Consider the following 23,611-nt stretch of genomic DNA (forward strand, 5'->3'; position numbering starts at 1 on the left):
GGAACTCGTTGTTCTATACTTCCGCCTGAGATCAACCTCGATAATTATCGATCTGACATTGCGTCACCAAATGTTCACTCCCACTTTCCCGAGGTTTTAGGTCGGCTTTCTTGGGATTCTCGACTTTTTGAACGAGCTACTAGTCTTCATATGAGCTCCAGAGAAGGTCATTACTGTACATTGTGACCCGTGAAAAGAGGGTGAAAGTAATTTCTCCAAACTCCTTTCCTCTGTCCTCATTCATTGTCGACTTGAGAAAAGTTTTACATTGGAATTCCTTTACATTCAAACTACAAACATGATATATCTGGGAAAGAAGTTTTGTGGCACACAAGGACAATTGACTGGTTTGACAATAAGTGTTATCTTTTTTTAAAATACATCACAGTTGTAGTTTACATGTTAAATGACTGTTCGATAATAAAATGATGAGGTGATTCGGACAGAGGAAAGGACATGCGTTTGAAGACATGGCGTGTGTTATTTTTCACATTACATTACAGCCGTGGCCTGTGAGGCAGCCGTGGATTATAGGGCTGTAGAATGAAATTCCACCCTTATCATCAATACTTTCCTCCCTCCATGCCTGAAGTGGCCTTGAGCAAGGCACCTAACTATCCCCACACTGCTCCAAGGTCTAATAGGGGCCTACCCTGTAATATCTGTAAATGGTCTTGGATTTAAAAAAGAAACAAAAAAACAGTTAAGTGTAATGTAATGAACAGGACTTACACCTGTAGGCCTAATTCACCTGACTTCACAGCAGTAAACCATAGCCATCTGATCTCCTGCTAAATGGCATACAGTGCCGTTGCCTGCCATAACAGAAAGGACCAACCATTCTATTGCTGTTCACCAGTGAATCTGTAAACAGCAAGACAACAACAACAACAACAACAAAAACATTTTTTTGTAATATGGGAATTTCAGAATGCAATTTATATTCCAATTTACTAAGTCCAAATAAAATGAGGTTACTACACTAGAGTAATAAAATAATTTGTTTAAAAAAACATATAATGCCTTGTTAAGTCACAGAAGCTTGAAGACACCAGCCACCTGACCATAACAGCAAATACTGATGAAACACCTGCAGATTATTTAGGCCTGTCAGATGAACTGATAATAAAATAGGTCTAGCCTGGTGATGTGGTGTAGCCTGTTTGGAATATTGATTCTTATCACTTGGGCCAGGTCAGTAGCATATTGTTAACGTTTTGTGACCTTTTAATGTGACTACAGCCAACTCAACTGAGAGTTGTCAACTAAATCTTAAAGCGTAGCCTAGCTATAAGTAGGTCCTATTTAAAATGTTATAGCAGCACCAAAATCTCTGCACTGGGTCGGTCCCTTCCCTTTTCACATCGTTTCACAGAGAATGCAAATGAAAGCGAAGACGCTAACAATGAGGTGAGCCAAGTTAATTTCTTGAGGCGTGAGGAACCTTGACCTCTTCTTTATTCACTGACTTGAACTCAGGGCGCTTTGGTGTTGGCCCACAACGCTATCAAAAGCCACATTGTTGCTTCAAGCGTCGTCTTTGAGGCAACAGCGAATCTGTTCATTGTTGAAGGAGCAGAGCAAGGAGTCAGATTGACAAACGGGGGGCAACAACGGGAGCAGCAGCAGCGGACAGATCGCACATAATATCGAAGGACCAGACGCTGTGTTGGTGGTGAGAGCCAAACTTCTTTGCGTCCTTGCGATGGGTAAGTAGGATATTTTGGTTCCTTTCCATCTGTTGTAATGGATGAAATGGATGCGATTTATGAGAGATATGCAAAGATGGGTGTGATTGAAATGAAAAATGTGCTTTGGGTACCAGAGCAGAAACCTAAGAAAAGAGAGCATGTTGATTGTTTGTGTTTGTTTTATTTCAGGCTTTTAAGTGTTCCCCACTTGTTTAAACCTTTTTTTCTTTTTTTACAATACTTTAATCAAATGTTTATTCTTTCTTTATTTTTATTTTTAAACCGATTCCAATTGTGGCTCAGTGATGGCAGTCACTGAGTTGTTTTATTGTGTGAAAGGCAATTATGCCCAAGGCTATATAACTTTTTGTTCAGTGAACATGACTTTTTTATTATTATTATTATTACTTTTTTATTATTTATTTTATTTCATATTAAAATGGAAGTTTTGCATCTGGCAGCCCATTTCTTCGTGCATTGTGCTAGGCTGTATAATATAGGCTGATATGTTCCTTCAATGGACCCTCACACGGTGTCCCTGTGTATTTGATTTATGGGCATGGCGTGTCAGCTGAGCTGGCATCATCCCCTCAGCGTGTGTGGCTGGCGCAGAGGCTCCGGGAAGGCAGAGGCAGAGTTGCCATGTGACGGCGCGATGGTTTCACCACTCGGCCATTTCCCGGCACCTGGCTCTGCCTGCTGTGCTGTCTCCTTCCTTGGCTGACAATTTCCCATGATCTTTCTCTACCACCCCCACCACCCATCATCTCATCCCCGCTCCCCATCATCCCACTCCCAGCCTCCCCAGGCATGGATGTGCTGGCCTGGCCCCGGCCCTTGCCCCGCGTGAGATATTGAGGTGGCTCTTGCCTTTTGTTTGCTTGACACTGCTGGCCCTTGTGCCTCTCTGTCCGTCACCTCCTCCTCCCCCCACCCCCCATCTCTCTGCCTGAGTTGGGGACAAAGACTATTGTGCGTAAAGTCACAAAAGGAATCTCTCTCTCTCTCTCTCTCTCTCTCTCTCTCTCTCTCTCTCTCTCTCTCTCTCTATGGCTCAGAGTCTGCCAGACCTCTCTTTTTCTCATACTCTTTCCCCCAGGGCACCATGGGCCTTGAATAGACAGAGGAGCTGGGCAGGAGTTGGTACTGCTCGTCTCAACTCATCTATACCCCCCCCCCACACACACACACACACACACACACACACCATCCCCCAGTGATCAGATTCAATCAGCACATGATTGCCTTCAGACAGAGTGCCTGCTGAGAAAATGCAGACATGCACTCAGACCAGACAAGGAGAGAAAAAAAGACTTGGTTATTTATTGGGTTTTTTTGTTTGTGAGGTTTGATTTCTCTTTTTTTTCATTTATAGCTGAGCCACCCTCCAGTAAAGTGGTCTGATGATGATGGCTGCAGTGTCCCTGTTTTTTATGGGACACCTGCTCCCTCGGTTAAAAGGTCTATAATAGCGCCGTGAATTAGGGTTGGGCTATATGACGATACTAAATCGTGAATTGTGAAATCGAGCACAACATTGTCTCGAATCTGCCAAAGTCGACAAATCGTGTAGATCTCTTGCAGTGATGATGTTTACTATCAGTATCAGAGTGATCTACTGACTTAGTGTTGTTGTCTTCACTTTTATTCTTACATTATTGTATTCCAAATGTGCACTTAATGAGAGTGTCAGTGTGTTTACATGGAATTAATTGCTAATTACAAATCGCAGGTACCTGTATATAAAATGCCTGCTTTTGTTGTTTTTATTTTTTTGATGGAAGATCATGATAAAAAATCGAAATCGAGATTTTATATTAAAAAGTCGTGATATGATTTTTTTCCCATATCGCCCACCCCTAGCGTGAATGCTCTGTAATCAGGTTTCAGCGGGCACAAATAGTAACGTTTTCTGCAGCAACACCGCGCCACCAGGCCACTCGGAAATCACCCTAAAGACCCCTGGCTATTATAGTTAGCTAGGAGGCAGAATGTCTCTCTCCCCGTAGCAACTGTAATGCAACCTCTTCCTCTGAAGCATGCCATGTCTCAAGCATGTCTCAAGCATGTCGCCAGCTGTTTACGTGGAAGCAGGGCTGGGGCGATATGGGGGAAACATATGATTGATTCACAATACATTGTTTTTTTTCATGTTGACTGATATGGATTTTTGCCCTGATTAGGGCTGAAAGAAAGAACTTTGTGCATGCACACACACACACACACACACACACACACACACACACACACACACACACACACAAACACACACGCACACACACACATACACAGTGGTCAAATCAGATAGGAATTATGATACATCATGAAAGAACAAAATGGACTAGAAATGCACTCAGAGAGTGCAGACCTCTGCCAAGCAAGCTGTTTGATAGAACGTTTGACTAACGGTATATTGCACCCTAATTTTTTTCAAGTGTTGCTGCCTTTGTTTTGTGGAGTTATCCAGATTGTGATCCGGATTGCCACCAAAATTGAATCACTTGTTCCTTTTGTTTCATCAAGTTTCATCAAAATCAGTTCATAACTTTTTGAGTTATGCTGCTGACAGACAGACAGACAGACAGACAGACAGACAGACAGACAGACAGACGCGGCCGAAAACATGAGCAATTATCGGTTACATTTTTTTCAGATTTTTCATTCATTGTTTTTTTAGCAGTTGGTAAGCTCTACCGTATGTTGAACTTACAAGGACTTTTTCGGCACCTATGCAGATGTGTCTAAATGATATGTTTGATTGTGCGACGTGTATTGTGTGCTGCTGTACAACTTAATTTCCAATCAATAAAGCATCACTACTCTACTCTTACACGAGTGCTGCTGAACCCCTCAATTTCCGATGAAGGCTTCTCTCTTCTCTCCTCTACAGTACCCTTAAACATGAGCACTGCTGCACACCTTAATTTCCGATCAATAAATCATCACTCCTCTCTTCTCTTCTCTTCTCCTCTTCTCTTCTCTCCCTCTATTTTCCTCTCCTCTTCTCTGTTCTTTCCCTCTCCTCTCCTCTGTTCTTTCCCCCTCCCCTCCTCTCCTCTCCTCTCCTCTGTTCTTTCCCCTTCCTCTCCTCTCCTCTCCTCTGTTCTTTCCCCCTCGTCTCCTTTCCTCTCCTGTCTTCTTTCACTCTCCTCTCCTCTCCTCTCCTCTCCTCTGTTCTTCCCCTCTCCTCTGTTCTTTCCCCCTCCTCTCCTGTCCTCTCCTCTGTTCTTTCCCCCTCCTCTCCTCTCCTCTCCTCTCCTCTCCTCTCCTGTCTCCTCTCCTCTCCTCTCCTCTCCTCTCCTCTCCTCTCCTCTCCTCTCCTCTCCTCTCCTGTCTTCTTTCGCCTCTCCTCTCCTGTCTCCTCTCCTCTCCTCTCCTCTCCTCTCCTCTCCTCTCCTCCGCAGGTGCCTACGAGTGCTGCATGCGCTGCCTGGGTGGCATCCCCTACGCGTCCCTGGTGGCCACGCTGCTGTGCTTCTCTGGCATCGCCCTCTTCTGCGGCTGCGGCCACCAGGCCCTAACCGAGACCGAGCGGCTGATCGAGAACTACTTCGCCCGCAACCTGCAGGATTACATCACCCTGGCGTACCTGTGAGTCTGCCGTCATGCCACTTGCATCCGAATTTGGAGTCTAGGGACATAGACTCAGGCCTTATATACTAGTCTCTAGAGTCTTGGGACATAAACATAGGACTTACATATGTTACGGGACCGACATAGACATACGGCTTATACGCTATAGTAGGGCTGCACAATTAATCGAGAATAATCGAAAATCGTGATTTAATCATGGCAATAGTGACCTACCTTCGAGAGCGTCCTTGAAGCCAGAGCATACTGACAGGCTGTTTTTTCTGGCCAGAAATCTGTCCACCCAAGTTTCATGCCATTGCCTTTACAAAATTATTACAGTTACAATTATTCATTTTATTTTGCTCATCCCGTAGATAATTCATTCTTGGTTATATTTCATTTTGTCATAATTCTTTAAAAATTCAGCAAAAAAATCGATAATCTGGATTAATAATCGTGATTACAATTTTGATCAAATAATCGACCAAATAATCGTGATTATTTATATGATCGTGCAGCCCTACGCTACAGTATATCACCCTAGGCCACCTGTGGGTCTATTTTCTCTACATTCTAACTTGCATCAGAAAATGGAGTCCTGAGACATAAACATAGCCCTTACATGTGTAGCGGGACATAGACAAAGACATACCTCTTACATACATGTATCACCTTAGGCTATATTAAATCTGTCGGTACATTACTTGCATCAGAAAATGGAGGGGGCATACACATAGCCATAGACATACCTCTATATATCACCCTAGCTTACCTGTGAGTCTCCTTTCTCTACAAACTCACTTGGATCAGAATTTGGAGTCTTGGGACATAGACATAGACATAGACATGAACATAGACGCATACCTCTTCCATACATCACCTTTGCGTACCTGTGAGTCTGTTGTCTCCACATGCATCAGAAATTAGTGTCTTGGGACGTAAACATGGCCCTTGCATAGATCTATCTAACAGGACATAGACAAAGACATACCTCTTACATAGGGTTCATCACCTTAGCCTTAACATGTGAGTCTGATGAGACATCATGCTTGCTTGCATCAGAAAATGGAGTCAGTGGCACATAGACTTGCCTCTGTGCATCGTGTTCGTCTGCCTGAGAGTCTGTTGGGTCCATGTGCCGCCTCTTCTCCACATGCTTGCATCAGGAAGTGGGGTTTTGGGTCATAGACATACACATAACCCCTGACCGTTTAAATTCCATGTAACATTCTTGTTCAGTTGTTATGTGCATTGCACTACCCAACGGGGATCACTTCTGTCTTTTTATCTTGTATCTTACACTCAGAATCAGAATTTTCTAGGAGAGTTTAGAGTTTCTGTTCTTCATTCCTTACAAAATCACAAATCACATGATATTTCCAGTACATCATGTATTGCCTGGCATCATGACTCTGCGACCATTTAAATTCTGTGAAAATGCAGCCTAAATATTTGGGTCCATTGTTCCGAATGTACTATTCTAACCAGTAGCATTTCTATCAATCTCTTACCTCACTGTCAGGATCACTTGCTGTATTTCCATTACATCCTCTTTGGTTTGGTTGCTGTATACGCAGTCCTAACTGTGTGTTCTCTCTTACCTCACTGTCAGGATCACACAGTTCCAGTACATGAAGGGTTTATTTGCAAAACGGTGCATCTCCATTTTGTAGAATGTTGTGAAATTGACATTTTTGTATTGGGCATTCCATTGAATTGCATTGCAAATGCATTTCATATAGGTTAAAAAAAAGTATGTTCTCAAAATATTTGAATGGTAAGAATTCACACATAGGTGATAGGCCCTCTGAACAGTCATTTTCAATAATAAAATGCAAAAGTCAAAAAATGGAGATAAACAATTTTGCAAATAAAACCTTCACATCATCTATGGCTATCTATGGTTTGGTTGTTCTGTTCGACGTCCTAACCAGCAGGTATCATTCCTCTCTGTGTGTCTATCTCTTCCCTGTCAGGATCACGTATTTCCAGTACGTCATCTATGGCCTGGCGTCCTTCTTCTTCCTATATTGCATCATGCTGTTGGCCGAGGGCTTCTACACCACCAGTGCCATGAAGCAGACCTTCGGAGAGTTCCGGAGCACAGAGTGCGGACGCTGCCTCAGCTCCACGGTAAAACAACATGGCCGACTATGAAATGAGATTAAATGAAATGAAATGAAATGAAATGGGGGCAGCTGTGGCCTAGTGGTAAGGGAGTTCGGTCTTTCAGTCTCGAGGGGTTGTAGGTTTGAATCCCACCTGATCTCTGCCTACACCTCCATCCATTGCTGAAGTGTCCTTGAACAAGGCACCTAACCCCACACTCCTCCAGGGACCGTGACCAATACCCTGAAAATAATACGGTACGTCAGTTATGATGAAACCGTCCCCTAAGTGTAATGTGATGTAATGAAATGAAATGACCACCGGTGTCCAACCTATGTGTCCTGATGAAATGGACCACCTGGTCGAAATGAGCCACCAGTAGCCTGTAAACATAGTCCTAACCTTATCCTATTAGTTATAACCTTTTGGCCCATGCCATCTAAAGCCTTTACAACAATTAAAGCAACTTCCTTCCCCAAACCTAACGCTGACCCAGGAGTGGTTTGTAACTCCGCTCAACCATTTTATATTGTCAGGACACCAGGAACCCATTTCTCGACACTGTTGTTGCTAACCAATTAGCAACTTAGTGAGTTGCCAATGGGAAATTGCATTACAACAAAGTAAATTATCAATGTGTTGAGAAACGCACCCCAGGATAGTAATTTTTAAAAGTCATGTTTTGACACTAATACTGTTGACTTCACTGTGTGTACAGCAGTTCATCTACCTGTCTACAGCTCAGAGTGGTCTAACAGGGGTGGAAAAGCTGTCAGGTTTTAATTCACAGTTGAATCACGGAACGTTCTTCTTGACTTTAGTGAGCAGGTGGTCTACCGGCTGTCTGCACTGCTCATCACATTAAGATAACTCAAACCTATACTCTGTCTGGGATTGACAGCTCTGAAAATTACATCACTGCCGAGTGGCATAAAAGTCTTTCTGGCGAATGTTAACATTCAGCACCGAGAATGTCCACTGAAAAAAAAGTGTCTACCTTGAATGAACCTTATCAGAAAGTCATTTTCCTGTGATTGACAAGTGTGGATGTGTAATCAAGCTACTTTTTGAACAAATTGCTGTTTCAATACTTTTGAGTTCCGAAATGGTTCTGCCTGGACATTTTCATTTTATTTGTCATGCATTTCTTTTCATTCTTTACTAGTCCATTGCAATCACATACCTCTAATCGTGGTGTTTTTTGAATGAGATAATGTTTTGATATTTTTGAGTTCTTAAATGATGCTGCCTGGACATTTTCATTTTATGTTTCATTCATTTCTCTTTTCTTTGTCATCCTTTCATAGTTCATTGCATTGCAGTGCATTGGACAAATAATGGAAACACCTGTCATTTTAGTGTGGGAAGTTTCATGGCTCAAGTGGACCAGCCTGTTGGCCAATCTTCATTCATTGCATATTGCACCAGTAAGGTGAAGTGTGAAGGTTCAATTAGTAGGGCAAGTAAATTTTGCAATGCACACAACATTATCGGTGACATGTTCAAATTCTTGGTGCGCGTGTAACTGTTGCATCTCTGACTGGGACAGCCAGTCTTTGTGATGTATTAAGAGCCACGGTATCTGAGGTAATGTCTGGATACCACCAAGAAGGATGAATCACATCCAACAGGATTATCTGTGGACGCAAGAGGAAGCTGTCTGAAAGAGATGTTTGGGTGACCGGCCGTGTATATTGACCCTGTGGAGCTCTCGATGGACCGTTCTGGTGGAAACAGGAGAGTTGAGGTGCACATTTAATTCTACTGTGATTTGGACAGCTGTGGTTTTATGTTTTTTGGATACAGTCTGGGTTAGCACCCAAACATCCCTTTCAGAGGATTCAGACAGCTTCCTCTTGCATCCACAGTTAATCCTGTTGGATGTGGTTCATCCTTCTTGGTGGTATGCAGACATTACCTTGGATGCCGTGGCTCTTAATCAATCACAAAGACTTCCTATCTAGGTCAAAGATGCAACAGTTACATGCGCACCAAGAATTTCTCCTTTTTGAACTCTGATATGTCACCCATAATGTTGTGTGCATTGCAAAATTTTGAGCAAAACTGTGCTCTTACCCTGCTAATTGAACCTTCACACTTCACCTTACTGGTGCGATGTGCAATTAATGAAGATTGGCCGACAGGCTGGTCCACTTGAGCCATGAAAATTCCCACACTAAAATGACAGGTGTTTCCATTATTTTGTCCAACCCCTGTACATACCTACGTATAATTGTGGTGCCTGAACATTTTAATTTTTATGTTTTGATTCATTTATTTCTTTTGTCTTTGCCATCCTTTCCTCATAGTTCATTGCGATCACGTATATCCTGGCTGTCATATGGCTCCTGGTGTTTGCCTTGTCAGCCCTGCCGGTCTACTTCTTCTACAACATGCACTCCACCTGCCACACCATCGACGTCCTAACCGAGACCCCCACCAGCATCAACCAGCTGTGTATCGATGCCAGACAATATGGTAAATGTCCATTCATACATTACATCACATCATCACATTACATTGCAGTTAGCTGACACTTTCATTTTATACAAAGCGACTTATAGTTATTATTTTTCAGGGTATTGGTTACAGTCCCTGGAGCAATGTGGGGTTAGCTGCCTTGCTCAAGGGCACTTCAGCCATGGATGGTGATGTAGGGAGAGGTCAGGGGGGATTACGAACTTGCAACCCCTAGATTGAAAGACCAACTCTCTAACCACTAGGCCACGGCTGCCCCACATAAAATTATATCATTACATTACATTACATTTATATTTAGCAGACGTTTTTAACCAAAGCGACTTACAAAAAGGACATACATGCAAGTACAGAATGGGGGAGTCAATACAGAGTACAGTGGTATGCAAGTAATGAACTAGAACAGAAAGACAGCAGTAACATGAATAGTGGAGGACTTACTGAGTGTAGTGTAAGTAAGGGCCCAGGATTAGAGAGGAGTTCAATTCAATTATTTATTTACATCAGACAAAAGTGCAAGGCCCATATCAACAAGGTATACAAAAAGATAGTGAGATGAAATAGCTTAGACAGAATAAGTAGTGAAAATAAAGACGCTGTTAATTATAAATAAATAGTGTTTTATACATTTGATCTCAAGTTCTGATGCCTCAAGTGTTTTTATTGGGCTTTGCCTTTATTCAGATAGGATCATAGAGAGCGTGAGGAAAGTAGTTGGAGAGAGAGAGCTGAGGAAGGTTTGGGAAATGACCCAGACCAAATTCGAACCCGTGTCCCCACAGGTAGACTTGCCCGAAGATGGTACGTACGTATAAGCACGCTACGCTATGCCATGCCAAAGCACCCCCCCCGGCTCAAGTGTTTTAAAAAAGATATCCCCCTTAGATTTGCAGTCAAAGGATAATACTTGAAATTGAACCGCAAGGGTTTGGTTGGGTTGGACAGCACAGTTGGTTGTATTATATTTAAAAAGACAACGCTTCTGCATACCTCAGTAGTTGGACTCATGCATTTGAAATCACTAAAGCAAGGTCATCATTCAAATGCAAGAACAATTCTTCTGCCTACCTACACTGTATTTCACAAGGAAAGTGTTTAAGTCATTGAAGTATCTCAAGAAAGCCGGATGACTGAAAAACATCATTTTAAAGGGTGTTTTTGCTCGTGGAATGGAGTGCAGGATTTTTCTTACATCAATAGTGTTCTATGAATTTAAGATCAAGTTCTGATGGATCAACTGTTTGGAGTAGAAAAAGAAAAGAAAAAGATATTCCCCATTGATTTCCAGTCATGGTTCATGCTTCAAATCGAACATTGGAGGGAAGTGTGGTTCCAGGACCCTGTGTCAGTTAAACCCCAGTGAGAATACGATTTCGACTTGTTTCATCACTTTGGTTACAGATATCAGGCACCAACCATATCTGCTTGTCTGCTAACACTTTCTCTCAGACGAGCCGAGCTCGAGCCGAAAAAGAAAAATCAAACAACTCTTGTTTCTTGTCTCCCTAAGGGTTGCTCCCCTGGAATGCCATTCCGGGGAAAGCCTGCGGAATGGTCCTGTCAAACGTGTGCAAAACAAGAGAGGTAAGTCGAGCCCCAGGCCATGTGTGATTCCACCACCTCCCAAGTGAGTCAGTGGGGACCCCCATCAAAAAGCCTACAGCACATGAAAGTGACACCCACTAGACGCCACTCTTCTCCCCCTGGCACTCTACTGTATCTCCTTGCTCAGGCACACAATCTTATGTTATCTCTCCTTCTCTCTCTCGCTCTCGCTCTTTCTCTCTCTCTCTCTCTCTCTCTCTCTCTCTCTCTCTCTCTCTCTCTCTCTCTCTCTCCCTCTCGCTCTCGCTCTCTCTCTCTGTCTCTACCCCCATCTCACATTCACTCTCCATCTCTCTCTCGCTCTCTCTCGCTCTCTCTCTCTCTGTCTCTACCCCCATCTCACATTCCCTCTCCCTCTCTCTCTCCCTCGTCTCTCTCTCTCTCTCGTCTCTCAGTTCTTCCTGACCTATGACCTCTACATAGCTGCATTCGCTGGTGCTGGGATCACGCTGCTGGCTCTGGTGAGTACACAGCTTGGGGCGTGACGCCCCCCATCCCAAACACACACACACACATACTGCACACACACACACACACACACACACACACACACATACTGCACACACCCCCTACCCCTGATCGCACACACACACACACACACACAAATCCCCACACACACACACCGTCACACTCCACCCTTGCACAAAGAGGCTACAGCCCTGTGAGCATGAGCACTAGTAGTAGGTGTTCAGGAATCCAGCTGGGCATTAGTTATGCACTATTCAGACTGAAGTCCATCTGTTCACCACCGCGTCACTCTGTTGCGCTCACACAGCAGAAGCGCCAAAAAATACAGGGGGGGTCATTCTCAGGCTAGCGTTCGGGAAGAAATGTTTTCTTCAGTGCAGTAATGTCATGACGTGCGTGACGTTTGAATCATCTGACATACTGTTTGGATGAATGTGGTATAAATGTCATCATCTTTTGCTTGCTTGTTTTCCCTTTTCCCACAAACACTCTGGTGTCCTTCTCTCTGACTTTTCCTTCTGCCTATTCGTCCCTTTCCTTTCTTTCTATTCTTTTTCTCTAGTTGACCTATGTGGCCTCCACCACCTACAACTTTGCAGTGCTGAGGTACTTGGGAAGAAAAGGGATAAGTCCACGGTGTTAGTCCTCCTTATTTGTCCTTTTCACGGCTAAAGAACAATGGGACGTGGAGGCGCACAGCACACACATGCTTCCAGCGTGACACAAAGGACACTTGGGAACTTCTTCTCTGTCTTTCACACACTGGGCTTGTTGCTATACACCAGCGACCTCACAGCTGCAGGATCCTTTTTTTCCATCAGCTGTGATGTCCCGCTACTCACTCTATCACCGTCATGGCAGTTGAAGAAAATCTTGAGAGGATTTTGGAACTTGTGTGTTTTAAAATTAGATGGAAACCAGTGTTGCTTCACGATTTACATGGTTGTGTGTGTGTGTTTTATTTTGTGAAGAGGACCTAAACCTCTGTTTTTGTGATCTATTATCGTTTGCACTGATTTATTTCTCTTTTGAGGGTGTGGTTTTGCTTAGATTTGTTTGTCTTTCACAACACATTTATTTTGTATCAAGAAGCTGTGAAATTAATTCCAAAGGAGATGTTTTTTTCTCCCAAAATGTTTATAAGGAACATTGACAATTTGCTACCGAAGCTTTTAAGGAAAAAAAAGGCTCTAAAATTGATGTTTTGTTAAACATGGATGCCATCGCTTACATCTGGTTGCCATGGTGCCAGACAAAACCAGTGCTAGTGGTTTCCGCAGTGACCCCTGTGCTTCTTTCTCACAACCCTTTTCGTGTGCAGGCAGAAGGCGTGATGTCTCACAATAGACCACAACACCCTCTTTCTCTCTGACAGGGCACCGATCAGACGGGCGTCTACAGGGCAGCTGGCAGCTTTGGCCGGGCCCAGGACAAAGTCATCTGAAAGGGCCCCTCCCCCACCCGCAATACATACAATGTAATGAGATTGCCATTCCGGGCCTCTCTCTCCGGGCCTGGGGCAACTGTCCCATTTATCCCTCTCCTGTCAGCTTCCCTGGGTGTCTTAACCTAACCGCAAAACCCCATCTCCATTGCCCCACACACAAACGGGGTCATCTTACCATGTCACAGGGAGCGCCTTACCATTGCACACAAAGACGGGGTCTGAGCTGGGGTGCGTTTCTCGAAAGCATAGTTGTTAGTAGTTAGCAACTTGGGTAGTTGTCAAAGTTTGCAAACAACAAAGTAGCTAACGTAGGTAGCATTTCTGGCTTCGAGAAACGCACCCCTGGACTGCTTGAACAGAGCCCTCACGGTGACTGGTGCACCAAGGTTCCAAGTCAAACTCGTGCCTCCCATCCTTCCCTGTTGCTCCTTGCCTCATGATGCGAGGCAAGAGGTCATTGATGATCAAAGCTTTATTTAATATCTCGCAAAAGCACAACGACATTTTTTGTCACCCGCAATGGGGATGTGAAATTTGGGAAAGCCCTCAAAAAGTTGCTCTGCCTAGGCTGACGACAAGGGAAAGTTTATTGTTTTCTCCACGGAGGAGAAGAGGCCACAGGCAAAAGAAAAGGACGCGAGGTACTAGTTTGAGTTGGACCCCACGGCTCAGGGAATTCCCCTCACTCCTACCCACAGTGCTAGTCGGCACGGCAACCATGGTAGTCGGGTCAAGCAGTCTTTGTGGCCATGGTGACCAGATGTCCGGGCAAAGGCAGATGTTTGGGATGGACGGATGGCTCCCAACAATGTCCCTAGTACTAGGCTAGAATTTAAGACCTGGAGTAGGCTAAACGTGTTTTTTGGAGTAGAACTTTCTTTCTTTTTTGATTCTGTAAATTGTTTTCTGAACATGAAGAGGTTAGTTTTTTTATTTCTGAAAATGTGTGTAAATGTGTCAGGGAATGCTATAGATGTGTGTGTGTGTGTGTGTGTGTGTGTGCGCGTGTGTGTGTGTGTGTGTGTGTGTGTGTGTGTGTGTGTGTGTGTGTGTGTGTGTGTGTGTGTGTGTGTGTGTGTGTGTGTGTGTGTGTGTGTGTGTGTGTGTGTGTGTGTGTGTGTGTGTGTGTGTCTACTCCCCCAAGTGTTTGCCAAATGTCACCTCTTTATGCAAGTTTAATATGTTATCTGAGTTAAGCTGATTGTCTTGTATCAGTAACGGTCAAGTGAAAATGAGTAGTTATTGTATAACACCCCTTGTCTCACCTTAGACCTGTCTCTAATTAATCCTTACGGGAAAAGAAACTTGTGTTCCTGTGAGTATTTCCTCGTTTATTACTAACAATATTTGTTGGAATTATTATTTAGGAACATAGGGCCATGTTGTTTGTACACATAGTTTATTACACAGCACAGGTTACATTTTCTAATCTGGTGACTGCAAGTGTGCAAGCTTTTTTTAAAAAAGGGAAACATGGGTAGTAGGCCTTCATGTTCCCATGTGAAACTACAGTGAGCATAACCGCTCCACAGATGAAATGAAATGAATCGAGAGGCAGCCTCTGTGACTGCAGGTGTGCAGGGCCGCTGACAAGCTTTGGCCAGGGCCCAGGGCTAGGACAAAGTCATCTGAAAGTCCCCATCCCCCCATCCAATACATAATGGCTACATTTACATGACATTTTTAATTCCAAATTAATAATTCTGCCGTGTTTACATTGATCTTTCATTTAATTCCAAATTGTGAAGTATTTACGTGACGTTTTCAGAGCGGAATTAAGCTTTATTCAGAATTAAAGTGAGTTAATTCTGAAGTAAATGTCTCATGTATACGAGGCCAATGTAATGAATGAGAACTTGATTCGGGATGCCTTCCTCTCCCCATGGACCTGCCTGGGACAACTGACCCCTTTGGCCCCCCCGTCAGTGTGTGTTGTATTGTATTGTGTTAGTAGATGCCTGCATGTCATTGCCATGGCACAGGTGTGCAGGTGTGCCCTCTCTCCCTCTCTCGCAACTCTGCCATCCTCCCTCCCTCCCTCCCTGCAGGTCCATTACTCCACACACCTGGCAGTGAGTCAGGTGGTGCTCCGGCGGCAGCAGCATCGCGAGCGGCTGAAGCGAGCCAAGCAGCTCGCCCTGTTCGGAGCGTTGCTCAAGGACCACAACAGCAACCTCCGCTCGGCCTCCTCCTCGGTTACTGTGTCCACACTGGACGTCACGTGACCGAGGGAACAGCTGCTTGGCTCCACTATCATCACCACCCCCCATACTGTGACCAAGTGAGAGAAGCAGGCTGGCAGGCCCTCAGAAATTAAGTTGTGTTAGATGGGTGTTTATTTCCTAAGAGGTAGCATACTGCCGTTGCCCAGGGGAGTTATTTAGTTCCACATTTTTGAGAGAAATTGTTAATTGTTTTTGTACATTGCTTAGGGCCTTCTTCTGAAAGGGCCACAGTTTATTTTTGCTATGGATTAAAAAAAAAGTTGAACTATGACATGAGACCAAATTGTAGACCATTAGATAGAGTGCAAATTAGACATTTTTGTTCTTTAAAAAAATCATTTGGAAATGTGTACAGTATTTTGTGCATTTTGTTTAAGTGTACATATTTCATTTAGTCATTGTAACAAAGTGTGAGCTATAAAATAACTAGCGATATCACATAGCCACAGTAAGCACTATATATTTTTGGAATGTACTGTAATCTTTGTTAAGAAATAAAGTCACAACAACAAAGTGGTCAGAGTATCCTTCAATTTAACCCCTCCCGCCTCCTTTTGTTCACCTTAAACAGATCACTCAGAATGCAGCTTTCATTTGGTATTCCGCATGATTTATTCATAGCATTGCCACTGGATATTCGCCACTAAATTAGTAAGGTTTGTAAACAAAGCCAGTCCTGACCTCTTTAGTGCAACTCAGGAGATGATCGGAGATGGCTAGAGGAGGGTTTGGAAAGGTTTGATACATGAGGAGTTTGTCCAACAATTTTTTTTTTCCAGGACCAATTACGCGATCTGTCCAAAAGCACTCGCTCGCTGCTGGGGGTTCAAAGCGTACACTGACACGAGTGCAACACTGTGTGGCAAGAGGATACTGCAGTGTTTATTTTCCCTCCATCTCGCTTTCCAGTGTGCCAGGGCAGTACTTTATAAGTGGGTATATCCACACTGCTCTAGCCTACATCAGCCATCTGTGTGTGTGTGTGTGTGTGTGTGTGTGTGTGTGTCCCCTCCAGGTTTGCACACACTGCCACTACTGCTGCTTACATTCTACACAGTCAAGCCCTCAGACAAAAATTAGATTTCAGCCTCATTTAAAAAAAAAAATGAATGGTGCCATGATGGGGAGGGGTTTGGGCAGCAATATAATACAAAAGCCACAGGATTCACATACAGTATGATCCAACTCAGACTGGAAAAATACATTTCGATTTCCAGACTCAGTGTAATAATAATAATAAAAAAGATCCCAACATCTCAAACCCTTAAGGATCAAAAGTAGGCCTACACTGGTTAAGACAGGCAACAGAATTCAGAATCCTCTGCAGTGTGTGTGTGTGTGTGTGTGTGTGTGTGTGTGTGTGTGTGTGTGTGTGTGTGTATTTATACCAGCCGGGTTGCAGGCAGCATGCTATGACTCGTATATCCGAGCAGCGAGGGAGTGAGTGTGCGCACTTGTAAGGAAGGCTTCAGCTGTGTTTATTAATTGATGCCCAATGAGTGTAAATATTTGAACAATAAGTTTGATACACAGCAGCAAGAGATTCCCTGTGAGGCTAACAAGCCCCAAGGAATGTAAGTAACACAAAAATAACGGCCAGTAACATGAAAGCAGATTATCCAATTAGTTTTGTATCCATAATGAAGACTGCTCGTTTCCTGTTAACGGCCAATTTTCGAACCGAAGCCGGAGCAGAACAGAAGGAATCTGTAAATACTGTCACATGGTTTTCCAAACTCTGCTGACAAGAAACCGTTTTGAATGACCTTAATGGAGTACCGTACTACTACAACAGGTATATCTCAGTGGGGGGGAAAAAAAAAAACATCACAGCGTTTTTCTAACTGTTTCCTCCTCACTGCGTACCATTCACATGAAACACTGATGAGAGATTAACAGGAAGGTAACAGCATTTCAACCAAACCTGCATGAAAACACAGTCACATCAAAGCACTCTGGGTTTGTTATGCTCACATGAGCGAGTACAACAGTAGCCCAGGGGGCATAGGCATCATGGCACAGCACAGCCCGCCCGCACAACCATTCAGAAATCCAACATTTTACGTAGAGCTTCCGGATTATCAAAATAATATTTTTGTTGTCATTTTCTATTGTGGAAATGCATCAAACGGTGCTGTTCTGAAAACAAAGTGGACGGATGTTGAAAGGAGTTGAAATGAAAACATATACAAAGAATTTAGGAATCAACTTATAAAAAAAGACATGTAAATAAATAAAAATAACAGATATGTGTTATGTTTTCAGAGACTGGAATGTTCTTTAAAAACTGTGGCAACACAAGGCAGCCAAAGACAAGGTCATGACCTCTGGGGTAACTGACTACAGATTTAAGTGTAACTAGGACCATAAAGTCAGTCATTAATACTCTGTACGTTGTGAAACTCGGCTGAGGGGATGGGGGTCGCTAGTTATTCCCTTCGCTGCTCATGTGCTTTTCAAAACGCTCAACACAGTGTTTTCATCCATTTCTGAAGCCCTGCCAGAAGACACAGAAGTGAATTCATGCTAAAAACTGGTCAGCTATGTCATAGCACATCTGCTTTTGAGTCACTTCTAATGTAAAATAAAAAAGTGCACAGCACCGCAAGTTTTATGAATCAGTAGACACACTACAGAAAAAAACAACAAACAAACAAAGGAACAAATAATTGATGAGAATAACCCATTTAAAAAAGACCAAACAAAACTTGAAAAAGGTTTTTCAGATTATTGTAACACGATAAATGAATCAATGACCAGTGTTTCAAAGACCTATAAAATAGCCATGTGTTGGAGATACCGTCATCTGTCCCTTTCCAAAACAAAAATATACAAATTCCCTTTGTACCTGCTCACTTTACAATAGCACAATAAGTTAGTATATGTTCATTACCTTACTTGACATAGTATATTCTGCTGAACTGAACCATAAGTAATTGTGTATATAGCCAGTGTGTTTTGTTTAATATACAGTCATGTTCAGTACCATAATATGAAATGTACCATATGCTTTGAGATTATACATACTATACTGTGTTGTCAAGTCACCTGACAACCCATGACGACCTTGAAATGTCATAAAGGCAAAACATCTGACGCCGTAGTGCAGTAGACTGTGCTCTTGTGAATACTTAAGGGTGTAGTGAGTGATAGAAGTCAGTCATAATATTGTGGTTACGACACCTATGAAATGTTCATCCGTACGGGGCCCCAAAGTACTCGGACCTTGCAACAACCTCCACACATAAAAGTGAATGAGAACACTTTGTACTAGAATGAAAAAACAGTTGCTGTGTAAACCAAAACTGCACCGCAGTGCCACAAATGGTACCATATCTGAGTTCCACAATGGATATAATCAGTAAAACCTCCAATTGGACCACTGAGACCTGTGCCTGTTAAAGTTTTACAGAAAACTGAACGGGAACGCTTTGTACCATAATGAAAAAAAAACGTTTGCTGTAACAACCAAAACTGCATCGAAGACCGTAGTGCCACAAATAGTACCATATCTGAGTTACACTGTGGATATAATCTGTAAAACCTTAAACTGAACCTTGGAAGTCTGTACTTGCAAAAACAATACTATTTGTTGTGGGGAGTTGGGATGGGTGTCGGATCAAGATCAGGTAAAGAGGTTCACATAAGTTCAAGAGAGGCAGCCGCAGCAGTACCATGGGGAGCGAGTAAACCGGTCGAAATCAGCAGCACCCAGAGCGCGGGGCTTTGCGGTTCCCGTGCAGGTCGATGGTGTTGCTAAGCAACGTGTGGTCCATCTGATCCTCCCCTTTGATCACCTCCCGCACGGCCGCCTCGAAGGCCGAGCTGACGTTGGTGTCGTCCTTGGCACTGGTCTCGAAGTACGGGTAACACCCGTTCTCCTCGCACCAGGCCCGGGCCTCGTCGGCCCCCACCTCCCTGTCCTCCTCCTTGTTGTCCACCTTGTTCCCCAGCACCACGAAGGGGAAGCGCTCCGGGTCGCGCACGTCCGAGTAGTACATGAACTCCTTCTTCCAGCAGCCCAGGTTCTGGAAGCTCTGCAGGTCGTCCACGGCGAAGGTGAGCAGGCAGCAGTCGGCGCCGCGGTAGAAGGGCGTGCGCAGGCTCTTGAAGCGCTCCTGGCCCGCCGTGTCCCAGATCTGCAGCGTCACCAGCCGCCCATCCACCTCCAGGTCGCGGTTCAGGAACTCCACACCGATGGTGTGGAAGGACTGCGAGTCGAAGCGGTCCGTGACGTAGCGGTTCATCAGCGAGGACTTGCCCACGCCGCCATCCCCCAGCAGGATCACCTTCAGCAGGAGGCTCTTGCCGCTCATGGCTGCCCGGCTGGCTGGTTGGCTGGCTGGCTGTTCTCACCAGTCCCACTCCGCTTCACTCGCTGCCCTGGATGACTAGGCTACTGACCCCCTTAGTGTAACCTAGAATAGAATAGAAAAGAGAAGAGCAGAATAGAATAGAGTGGAATAGAATAGAATAGAGTGGAATACAATAGATGAGAATAGAACAGAATAGAATAGAATAGAATAGAATAGATGAGAACAGAATATAACAGTATGGAATAGAATGGAATACAATTGGTAAGAACAGAATAGAATAGATGTGAACAGAATAGACCAGAATGGAATAGAATAGAATAAAATTGGTAAGAATAGAATAGAAAGCTGTTATGATATTGTCGCTTGCCATTATGACTAGGTTACTGACCACTTAATGTAAACTAGAAGAGAAGAGAAAGCTGTTATTGCTACAGACCACTTCAGCTTACTGTAACTTAGAATAGAATAGAAAGCCGGCATTGTCATTAATCACAGTACAAAGAGATTTAAAGCACTGTGCAAGGTTTAAAAAAGTGTTAATTAACTAATAAGAACAAAATAATGCACACTCTTACCTAACAGAAAAGGAAAAAAGCATGATCAACATGGCTTGGTTTCCATTCAATTGTACCCCTTTACTCCCTTAAGATATCAAATACATTTGACAAGAAGGTCTGAAGGAATGGTGAAGCAATGCCACTTTAAATGGAAACCAAGGCATGATGTGTTTTTTTGGTCCTGCTTGTTCTGGTCAGTAGGCCTACTCAGTAGTCATCTGACTTAAATGTGCTCCCTTACGACCCTTAAAATGACCAACACACATTTTATTGGCAGCTGCAGGAGTGGTGAAGCAATGCCAGACTGAATGAGGTCTACTACAAGTCATGTTTACTTCAAAGGTCAGTGACCCTGTCCTGTCACAATGAGGGATCTCTGACCACCACCCTTCACACACAGCAAGGGATTGGACGGTTTGGACCAATAACAGTCAGCAGCCTGAAACCAATAGCTTTCTTTGCTTATCTTCCAAACATAGCCCATTTATCAACAAGTTTCAAAATGTCATTGCATGGTAGGCTTCTATCAAACTTCTTAATGTAACAGCAATCAGGTGGGTTTTTTTAACTAACAGGGCAATCATCACTTTTGCATTTATTTTCACTGAAATCATCACATTTATTCAAGCACATCGTCCTTCAGAAGCTTTTCCATAGAACTACTCACAATAAAACAACAACAAATATAGCTGCAAGCAGCAATGCGGGGCCAAGCAGTAAACTTGCCAAAGTCGCCACGGCAACAGAAGGAACTGCAGCGCCCCCCTTGGCCCAAATCTCGCCAATGTTGGTGTGCATTCCTTGGAGGGGAGTGTGCTCACATGAACCAAGTTTATTTTGAATCCCTTAAAGGGCTGACAAATATAAGCTCACTTCCTGTTACCTGTTGGTGGCGCTAGAGAGTTTGAGCTGGGAATCTGGATTTTTTTTGGGGGGAGATCATGGGATTGAGTAGTATGTGTGCAAAAAATAGCTAAAAGAATCTGACAAACGGTTGCTGAGATATGACCTCACTTCCTGTTTTGCCACTTTTAATACAATTTTGATTGGCTGTCACCTCCAAACGATAAGAGGTATTGAAAATTCTTTGACTACCCTAATGCCTATCAGTCTGAAGATGATGTGTACCTTTTTGCTGGTCATTCTGACAAAAATTGTGTGACAAGTAGCATTTTATTTAATTGTACAAAATTCAAAATGGCGGAATTTCCCTTTTGCGTTTACATAACGTTACATAGTGTGCTGGATTCGGCTTGGCCCAAGGATTCTAGTGATAATAATATATTTTACATTGTGCACATGGTTTAAAAGCTACAGGCAAAAATGTAGCTAAAATCTTGACCTGTTGGTGGCGCTACAGAGTTTGAGCTGGGGGTCTGAATTTTTTTTCAGTAGGTCATAGGATGGACATTGATATGTGTAAAAAATCCTAGCCGAAACCGACAAAGGGTTACTGAGATATGACCTCACTTCCTGTTTTGCCACTTTTACAACAATTTTGATTGGCTGTCACGGCTAAACGATAAAAGATATCTAATATTTCTTGAGACCCCATACAAACCTCAGTACAGAGATACAATATACCGAATTTCGGGCGAAATGATCAAAAATTGCGGGGAAAATAGCATTTTTATTGAATTTTAAAAAATTCAAAATGGCGGGAAAACTATCCAGGCAGAAAATGACGTCATATGGTGCGTTGGATTCGTCTTGGCCCAAGGATTCCAGGGATACCAGGTTTATGAAAATTGGCCCAGCGGTTCAAAAGTTACAAGCAGAAATGTAACTGCAACTTTCACCTGCTGGTGGCGCTAGACTATTGGGGCTGGGGACCTATAACTCGCTGTGGGTAATGTTGATGCTGCCTCAAATATGTGTGCCAATTTACAGCATTTTCCTATGTATGGTTCTATGGGCTACCATAGACTTACAGTGAATTTTACAAAATTCAAAATGGCGGAATTTCCCTTCTGCGTTGACATAACTTCATATAGTGCGTTGAATTCGGCTTGGCCCAAGGATTCTAGTGATAATAATATATTTTACATCGTGCATATGGTTTAAAAGCTACACGCAAAAATGTAGCTAAAATTTTGACCTGCTGGTGGCGCTACAGAGTTTGAGCTGGGGTTCTGATTTTTTTTGTGGTAGGTCATGGGATGGCCTACTATGTGTATACAAAATCCCAACCTAATTCAACAAACGGTTGCTGAGATATGACTTCACTTCCTGTTTCACCACTTTCACGACAATTTTGATTGGCTGTCACGGCAAAACGATAAAAGATATCTAATATTCCTTGAGACCCCATGCGTAGCTCTGTCCAGAGATACTATATACCAAGTTTCGGGCGAATTGGCCAAAAATTGCGGGAAAAATAACATTTTTATTGAATTTTAAAAAATTCAAAATGGCGGGAAAACTATCCTGGCGGAAAATGACGTCATAGGGTGCGTTGGATTCGTCTTGGCCCAAGGATTCCAGGGATACCAAGTTTATGAAAATTGGCCCAGCGGTTCAAAAGTTACAAGCAGAAATGTACCTGCAACTTTGACCTGTTGGTGGCGCTAGAGCGTTGGGGCTGGGGACCTATAAATTGCTGTGGGTAATGCTGAGCCGGGCCCGAATGTGTGTGCCGATTTACAGCATTTTCCTACGTACGGTTCTATGGGCTGCCATAGACTTGCTAAGGAGAGGAAAGAGGTGACATAATAATAATAAGAATACCAGCTAAAACAGTAGGGGCCTTCGCCAGCTTCGCTGCTTGGCCCCTAATGAGTCAGGCAGATGACACCGAAACAGGAAGTGTCAAAGCTGCGCATGACAGGCTAACATACTTCAGCATATTTCTAGCTAAAGTCATACGTCTGCTTTCATTACAAATCTTAGACAGATGCCTGTTCAATATTTGATCATATACAAAAGATGCATGCAAGCCCCGATGAATACGAAACAGGATATTGTAGTTTGGCAAAGACACATTACTTCGTGGCTTGGCTACCATGCTAGCACTGAAGCGGTTGCTGCCGCTGGTCGTGGCTTGCCTGCTAGCTTGTTATTACCAGCTGTCTTGGTTGTTTGATGGTAAAATCGGCGAGTGAAAATCAAACTGAACTTCACCATCTCAAATTAATTTGCGCGC

At 43.4% G+C, this 23,611-nt stretch overlaps 2 protein-coding genes across 3 annotated transcripts; one reads left to right on the forward strand and one right to left on the reverse strand.

Moving 5' to 3' along the window:
* Nucleotides 1–1,321: 1,321 nt before the first annotated feature.
* Nucleotides 1,322–17,406, forward strand: plp1a (proteolipid protein 1a). 2 transcript variants are annotated; one of them, XM_063190280.1, is made up of 7 exons: nt 1,322–1,709; nt 5,096–5,282; nt 7,241–7,397; nt 9,683–9,851; nt 11,362–11,435; nt 11,852–11,917; nt 15,420–17,406. In XM_063190280.1, exons 1-7 carry the CDS (start codon nt 1,706–1,708, stop codon nt 15,594–15,596), a joined length of 834 nt encoding a protein of 277 aa, XP_063046350.1. In that variant the 5' UTR covers nt 1,322–1,705; the 3' UTR covers nt 15,597–17,406. The 2 variants fall into 2 exon arrangements, with proteins under 2 accessions (XP_063046350.1, XP_063046351.1); XM_063190281.1 differs by lacking the exon at nt 15,420–17,406 and adding an exon at nt 12,487–13,650.
* On the reverse strand, nt 16,185–19,997 carry rab9b (RAB9B, member RAS oncogene family). Its single transcript, XM_063190282.1, has one exon. The coding sequence runs from the start codon at nt 19,910–19,912 to the stop codon at nt 19,298–19,300; it is 615 nt and encodes a 204-aa protein (XP_063046352.1). The 5' UTR covers nt 19,913–19,997; the 3' UTR covers nt 16,185–19,297.
* Nucleotides 19,998–23,611: the final 3,614 nt, after the last annotated feature.

This window comes from Engraulis encrasicolus, chromosome 23 (genome assembly GCF_034702125.1).
Source record: "Engraulis encrasicolus isolate BLACKSEA-1 chromosome 23, IST_EnEncr_1.0, whole genome shotgun sequence".
Taxonomy (NCBI): Eukaryota; Metazoa; Chordata; class Actinopteri; order Clupeiformes; family Engraulidae; genus Engraulis; species Engraulis encrasicolus.